The sequence below is a fragment of the Vigna umbellata genome, chromosome 5 (genome assembly GCF_029865625.1).
Source record: "Vigna umbellata cultivar VRB3 chromosome 5, Vumbellata_1.0, whole genome shotgun sequence".
Taxonomy (NCBI): Eukaryota; Viridiplantae; Streptophyta; class Magnoliopsida; order Fabales; family Fabaceae; genus Vigna; species Vigna umbellata.
Genome location: NC_142169.1, coordinates 32,283,090 through 32,291,060, shown reverse-complemented (window position 1 = coordinate 32,291,060; position 7,971 = coordinate 32,283,090). Strand labels below are relative to the sequence as shown.

At 32.0% G+C, this 7,971-nt stretch overlaps 2 protein-coding genes across 2 annotated transcripts; both read right to left on the bottom strand.

Moving 5' to 3' along the window:
- Positions 1-988: 988 nt before the first annotated feature.
- Positions 989-1,875, bottom strand: LOC124840842 (uncharacterized). Its single transcript, XM_047316965.2, has one exon. The coding sequence runs from the start codon at positions 1,725-1,727 to the stop codon at positions 1,344-1,346; it is 384 nt and encodes a 127-aa protein (XP_047172921.1). The 5' UTR covers positions 1,728-1,875; the 3' UTR covers positions 989-1,343.
- A 2,629-nt stretch (positions 1,876-4,504) lies between these two features.
- Positions 4,505-7,472, bottom strand: LOC124840843 (cytochrome P450 72A68-like). Its single transcript, XM_047316966.2, has 5 exons — positions 7,072-7,472; positions 6,725-6,942; positions 6,076-6,317; positions 5,332-5,719; positions 4,505-5,208 (listed from the first exon to the last, which is right to left on the bottom strand). The coding sequence occupies exons 1-5, from the start codon at positions 7,361-7,363 to the stop codon at positions 4,777-4,779; spliced, it is 1,572 nt and encodes a 523-aa protein (XP_047172922.1). The 5' UTR covers positions 7,364-7,472; the 3' UTR covers positions 4,505-4,776.
- Positions 7,473-7,971: the final 499 nt, after the last annotated feature.

Sequence of the window (7,971 nt, the reverse complement as noted above, 5' to 3'; positions counted from 1 at the left end):
TATTTTGTTTTAATAATTAATTTTTTTATCATCTTAGAAAGAAAATTACAGTTATAGGGTGTTTTCACAAGTCTGTAATACTGTTTATTTGTTTTTGTTTCTTCATTTGTAGTTGCTTGCACGCTGTTTCATGCCAGTGTCTGACAGTACAATCTTACCCCTTAATATTTATTAAACGGCATCGGATCAGATCAGATTCAATTACAATCCCCAAATAAATTGCATGTGTTCCCTTTGCTTCACATCTATGTTACCGTTGCCAATGCAAATGCGTTGACATTTCTCAAAATTAGTTTAAACAATAAAACCAACCTTTTTAACAAAATACTAGCAATAATTTTGGATACATATGACATGCATACGTCAGGATTTAGAAACGGCACACATATTGAAATAATAAAGTAGATCAATCTGATTGACATGCATGCCTAGGATTTTTTTTCCATGTAAATTTGTTTGTTGTAAGATTATAAATAGATATTTGATAAACTAGTTTCTAAAATGATTTTTTTACAGGTATCAGATTATACATTTAAAAATAGGTCTATCCATGAGTTTCCTTCCTCCTAAAGTTGGTGATGTTATAATTGTATCAGATAGTTGAAAATGTATTTGCCTGTGACGAAAAAGCTTTACTTGGTGTTGTAGGTTTTAACTACTGACATTGAGTAAATAATTGTTGTGTAATAAATCAGGTCGTTGTGTATTTATTTGCAGAAGACCGAAAAGCTTCATTTACGGATGTACCTTTTAATTATGGACAGTGAGTAAACAGAACCATAAAGAATTGGAACATAGTTTTAGGTGAGTGCCTGCAATGCCTCGATTTCACCTTATCGTTTTATTTTTGTTATATTCAATAACTCATTAATATAACAGTGACAGTAGCAACTACCAAACAGAGAGTTCCCCGTGAGTCTAGAATTCTTGATCAAACATAACAAGAAAGAAGCTCCTTACCATTGGCAACTGGAATATAATGATAACATACCGAAAAGGAAAACCATCCACATAAAAAACTTTCTGCTGAGTTCTCACTGTTCAAATGGAAAGTATGAATCCACAAACTTAACAGATAAAGTACATAAGAACCTATGATTGTGCTGGAAAAAAGAAGGAAAGAAGATATGAATGACAGAAGAAAACAGACAGAAACACCGTTTTGAGACCAGTAACAAAGAATAAACAATATGTGCAATATATCTATTTCCTTGTCCCAATTTCCAACATGTCTTTGTAAGTACACGATAAAAGACTACACGTAGTAACTGATGAATCATGAAATGAAAACATTTTTTTGTGTTTTTTTCTCAGTTGTGATGAGTGGATGAATAATGGTGCTACTACCAGAAACAAGAGGAAGAGTCGATTTTGCGGTTGTGGGCATTGAGAAGGCGTGAAAACCTTCTCCTGCGGTAATAGAAGCCGCATTTGATTCTGATCCTTGAAAACACCAACCTCCTAAGTTTCTTAGCAGATCGCAGCCTTAGCCACAGAATCTTCTTGACACGAACCAAAGAGCCTTTCACTCTCTCTTTCAGACTCTTCTTTCGACAGAACTGATAGCTTCTCAAGAACAGTTGCCTCTTCTCCATCATAGTATAGCTGTGCTCGGCGTCAGGGTAGTAATGCCCGAAAGACTCACTCCGAAATAACGGGTTCAGACTAACACTACCCATCAGCGCGTTCTCACCACCTTTCCTCTGATTATCACGAACCAGTATCATGGTGGCACCAAAAGTTAAAACAGAAAAGACAGCTAGAACAAAACAATTCTAAAATTTAGCGCCATTAAATAGCAGAGAGAATGAATGGTTTGGTTTTCTAGTGACCAAAGATAGAGAAGAATGGAAAAGGGCTATGAACTGTAGAGATTCCACGCACCTTATCGTTGCTTGCAACGCGAGCCAAGCCGTGTGCCGCCGCAATAGATAAAGCTAAAGGCACCTCCTTTTTTTTTTTACTCCCTTACCATGTTATTATTGGTTGGTTTCGTAGAACTCTTTCTTCTTCAAAAAGCCTAATACTTTAACACGTGGATCCTTCTATACGTTCTTGTTTTTTTTAATGGACGGTCACGTGTCTTCTGCCCGCATTCGCCACTTTTTTATTACCTTTTTTCATTGCATATTCTGTCGCTTTCACCAGAAGATTGAAATACAAGGCAATGCCATTTTCTCGTTACACATCATTATGAAAATTGAAGAATACAGTGATCAAACATGAAAATACTACGTGATATAGAATCCTACAAAAATAACAATAATCGAGTCATGAAATTAATCTTATTTTTTTTAACATTTTCATATATCATAGATTTTGTCGCTCTTTCTTGCTTTATTTCACTATGCTATAAAATACGTGAGTGGCGATTAAGGAAGTCACGGTCTTATCCTATGATTATCCAGTGAGGGAGAAGCATAGTTGAATTTGGACGTTTTCCGATTTTTAAATTCGAAACACATTTTTTATTAGTTAGAAGAAATTTAATAACACGTACTTAACAAAAAAACATATATAACACGAAATTTCCCAGAAAGGGGTAAAAGGTTCGTATGTAGGTCAATGGTGAGGGTTGTCCCTTGACGTGTAACAGTAAATGCAAGGAAGAATAGAAATCTTTGCAGACAAGTGACAACAATGGTACACAGTACCTAGCGGAATTCGAATAAACAAATGGTGTAGATGATAAAATTTGGTTGGGTTTATGAATTAGAAATATGAGGAATTCATGCAGCATAAGCAATTGAGGTAGCATTGTTACACCTTTTCAAAGAATTAGGTTAAATTAAGAAATAAATCATCATGATATACGCAACCTGCGCAGGATATAACAGTGTTTGTGGTTGTTGAAAGTGTTAGATAAGAAAGTTTGAGTTCAGCTCTTTCGGTTTCTTACCAATCTACATAAGCTGCAACTACATTTAATTTGGCATCTTTCGGCATTATCTACGTGGATCTGCATTCTGTACCTTGTTCCAAATTAGTGGAAAACATCGTTTATCTTTGGATCTTGCTTGTAATTCTGTCACACATTTGTCTCGATCTCCGTATAATGAAGTTTTCAATATAAGGATTATACTACTTAGATAAACTTTTAATTTGGTACGAGTGCTACATCTTTTGAAGAAAATCAATTCAACTTGAGAAAAAACCTTCATAAAAGCTCATACCATTTTCAATTTAAAATCTTAAATAAACAGGTTTATATTTTTTTTCCCAATTAATTTTCTTATTTCTAATAAAGATGAAACTTACATTCACACTTAAATTTCCTATAAGATTCCATAACTGAATGATATGCTTACAATGAGTCCATTCAAATAAGAACAAGTTTAATTCTTCCACATATACCCTCTATCATTTTTGTTAGATATAGTCTTATTAAGTGATTAATTTTGTACGTTACATATTCCAAAAATTATTAAATAATAATAATATAATTATTACGCAATTTTTTACTTCATTTTCCCATTAACTAAATGCATATTTTTGAAATATTAAATTTTTAAAATATTTATAATATAATCTATACTTTAAAAATATTATATGTTGTGAAGTTACAAATTTTAGCACAAAAAAAATTCAAATTTGTGATTAAGGTAACCCCAACCCAATCAATGGCAAACTTTCTTGATTGAGAAATTTATTCACACTTCCATGATTTTTTTTCATATACTCCCATAGGGTGTGATGTTAGAAATTTAAGTTTGAGTCCATGTCATATTGATAGAAATAAAAAGTTCATCACCATGTAAGAAAAAAAAATCATAAATAGGTTAAGATTTTGGGTTTGATCAAGTAAACTCCATATTGAGTGATTCAGACAAATTTTTGTTTAGATAATGTAAAAGTTAAAATTTTGAGTGTTGTGTTTTTTATTAGACAATCTATAAATAATTTTTTAATGTTGTTCAATAAATGCACAATAGAAAAGTAAATTATGGTTGTTGTGTTGTAGATGAAATAATATGGAATTATTATTATTCTTTAACATATTTATTTTATTGTTCGGTAAAATAAGAATGAAAAGAATTATATGAAACGAAATACGTTTTTTATTATTCTTCAAAAAAAAAATTATTGCTCAGTTAAATACGTTTTGTTATGAGATAAAAAATAAAAAGTTGAAATTGTATTTCTGAAAAATAACTTACCCAATCTTGTAATTCTTATCTAATTTGTTTGTCTGGTAATTCTTTTAGAAATTACATCATATATAATGATAAATTTAATCCAAACTAATGGAGGATTATTGTGAAAAAATTACAAATTGTACAAATGGTAAATAACAATGAAAAAATAATTTCAGATTATTTAATTTGAAACACAGCACACAGATTTTTAATATCCAAAATGCACCGTCCAAAATATTGGATAACACTGAAGAATATTTCAAATTGTATTGGAAACTTTCTAAATCAATCTATCCATAATCTTCCCAAAATGACATGAAGAAATAATTGACATTTCTCTCGCCCTATCGAATTGTGTGGATTGAGTCTTACAAAAACCCACATACATTCATTGTCGCAATATATATATATTAGAAGAATACAAAAGCATTAGCAACATCTGTTGTCATGATAAACAATTGCAAGCTGGAGCAAGACTCTAACACTTGACTTATTTTGAATACATATGTTCTTCAATGGTGCAATAAAAGCATGTCAGCAGTAACATATTTTAAGAAAATAAAAGCAGCAAACTGCCATTAATTTGCATTTCAAACTTTGCAATAGTGAAATGCAAATCAAACAAGGCTTATTACCATTATTATACTTGCAGTTTACGTAAAATGACATGAGCACCATATCGGGGTTGAAGAGTAAGCACTGAAACAGGAGCATGAGCATAAGCTGGAGAAAGTTCAAATGTGAAATGTTGTAAAATCATTGACAAAGCCATCTTTGCCTCCAACATGGAAAAGTTTTGTCCAATGCACACTCTAGGACCCCATCCAAATGGAAAAAATGAAACTCTGCCATCAGTGGCCTTTAGAACTCCTTCAGAAAATCTTTCCGGATTGAAATTATCGGCATCATCACCCCAAAGTTCAGGATTATGGTGAACCATAATTGTTGGTAAGGAAACTTGCACTCCTGCAGGTAATGATAGGTTTCCAAGTTTCACGTCTTCGTCAACATTTCTATTAAGGCCAATTACTGGTGAGTACAGCCTAAGAACTTCATTCAAAATCATTGTGACCTGTTAACAAAAAAGTATTATGCTAATGTATCAAAGACATAATCATTGACATCAAGATAATAATAACACAAACCATTTGGTAAGTTTCACTTTAGAAGAGTCAAAGTCTGATACAGCACTTACAATCTTAAGGTGACTTAGCACAAGAAAATCGGGTTTTTGTTTTCCAAATACTTGTAAAACTTCCTCCCTTGCACGTGCTTGCCAATCAGGGTGCATACTTAAGATCACCATGGTCCAAACAAGTAAAGTTGAAGTGGTTTCTTGCCCTGCAAAGTAGAATAGCTTGCATTCCTCGATTACCTCTTCAATACTCATTCCAATAGTCTTACTGTTTCCATGTTCTTCAATTTCCTTGTGATTTGACTCCAAAAGTAAACATAACAAGTCATTCTCAGTAGTTTCACCCACCTCTAGTGCTTTCTCTTTGTTGTTAATCAAATCTTTAAGTGAAGCTTTTATTTCTCTGTTAATTTCCTTCATCCTCCTATGCATAGCAGTTGGTATAAATCTGCAAATAAGCAGAATGAGCCTCTCTCTTTTCAATATCAGTTAGCCTTCTATTATTTGTTTGGTTAACATAAAGCACAGTTTGGTTGTCTTCAGAGAAAAAAATTCTACTGCATAATGCAAATGAGACGTTACATTTAATCTTCCTAGCACAACATTGATGAATGAATAGACATTGAATATAGCGAATAGATCCTCAATGAGAAATGTTGCTTGCTAATACTTTTATTTCAAATGATAAATATATGTTAGTCAAAGTTTCCTGCATAAATATATGGTAGGTTAATTCATTTGAAAATTATTTAAGTGTTCATAGCTTTAGTTTATTCAACACTCAAGTATGCAAGTTAGTCTTACCTCCATCCAGGGATGTAATCTTTCATCATACTTTGCGCTGCAAGTTGTGCTTGCTCTTTTAGAAGTTCAAATATTCTTCTTCCTTCTTCATAACTACTTCCAAATGCAGCTCGAGCAATAATATCACTGGTTAAATTTTGAAGGAAAGGCCATAGATCTATTTCACATGATCCGTCTGAAGACATCTCCTCCCACTTGATAATTAGATCATTGCAACTGTTGAAGAATATTGGTAACATATTCTGTGATGTAAGAATGAAATGGCAAGGATTTCAAATTCACCTATCAGACTGGGCACTTAAGCATTCAAACTTCATGTCATGTTACTTTAAATTCTGACTTCACATCAAGCCTTTGGCATCAAGGCTTTGGCTCCTTAAAATAAGTTATAACTCAAACCAAGTTCTTTTACTTGCGTAAGGATGTGTTGCAGGTTAAAAACTCTGGTAATTTTATTGTTCCAGTGCAAACACACCAAAAAGCAAATAATTCATCTGCATACATTAACTTCCAAGCACTGGTTGTTATAAATAATAAGCTTGCTTAGTTTTCAAATAACTATATCGAAACTCGTGTATCTACCAAAATTTTGAGTAGTTGACACAGTATAAAAAGGGTTAATACATGAAAAAATAAATTCATATCTAACCTTCAACTTTTCCATATTGAATGCAGGACTAACTATTCTTCTGTGCTTGTGCCATTTTTCTCCCTCATAATTTAGAAGACCAGTAGCTACTAACTTGACTAGCGGATTCGTGTCAGGCTTTGGAAAAGCATAGATCTTGTTAAGTACATCTTTGATTAACTCAGGCTCTGTGATGATTACCCTTGGTTTTCGTCCAAACCAAATAAAAGGATTCTTCCCTAAGTAGTATCCATACATATCATCATCAAATAATACTTTTTTTATTCAAACAAGTTGTTAACATGTGATTTACTTGGGTCACATTAACATTAATAATGTCATAAGTGATGTAAAAAAAATAGATTTACCATGTTTGATGACACTCTGCAGATGATAAGAAAAGACACGTGGCGCTATATCATGAGAGAGTTTCATGGTTTTGGATGTGACTTCCTTTTGCATCTTCATCATCTGCTTCAAATCTCCATTGAAAAGCCTGTAGGGGTTTCCTTGAAGGCCTTGATCTCTCATGAGTCTCTCTAGTCTCTTTGGCCTTAGCCATAACCAATTCAGTACCCTCCATGCGCATGTTAGAGTAAGAAGCACTATGAGAACTATGCAGGCAGATGCACTTGTACTTGTACTCCATGATTCTTCCATTGTTATATCTGGTAATAAAGAAAACCTATGAGGTTCTGGTTTATAGAAGGGAGAAGTTTGGCACTCACCAAAACACCTAAAATGTTTTACACATGGTTTTGAAAAGAATCGTCGTACATGGACACTAAAACTTTTCAGTCTGTCCCTATTCAACACTAATAGAATTAAAATTATATTTTTATTTTAAATGAAAAATAGTTTTTGATAGGTATTGAATAGAAATAGAAAAATTGAAAGCTGTCCATATATAATTTTTCTTTTGAAAAATAGCATACTCTTTAACGATTAGATTAAAAAAGAATGGTAGATGAGAATAAGAGATAAACTATATATATTATTTCTTTTTAATATATAGAAATATTTGTTAACTTGTATCTATTTATTTTATAAATAAAATAAATTAGTAAATTATAATTACAACTTTCTTACAATATAAAACTTATTGATTTCTTCTAACAAATAAGTATATATAAGTTCTAAATTTTCATATATATGAGGAATAAAATAAATTTTTCTCTCTATTATTCCTTTAAATCTAATTAATTAATAATATTAATCATTTTGAAAATTAAGGACAAATAGTTAAATAATTCTGCAATGACGGAGTG

Coding starts and splice junctions, on each gene's coding strand:
- LOC124840842 (XM_047316965.2), bottom strand. CDS start 1,727: ATGATACTGGTTCGTGATAATCAGAGGAAAGGTGGTGAGAACGCGCTG.
- LOC124840843 (XM_047316966.2), bottom strand. CDS start 7,363: ATGGAAGAATCATGGAGTACAAGTACAAGTGCATCTGCCTGCATAGTT. Junction 6,943..7,071: donor GCAGAGTGTCATCAAACATG/GTAAATCTATTT, acceptor GATACTACTTAG/GGAAGAATCCTTTTATTTGG. Junction 5,720..6,075: donor GATTACATCCCTGGATGGAG/GTAAGACTAACT, acceptor GCTTATTTGCAG/ATTTATACCAACTGCTATGC.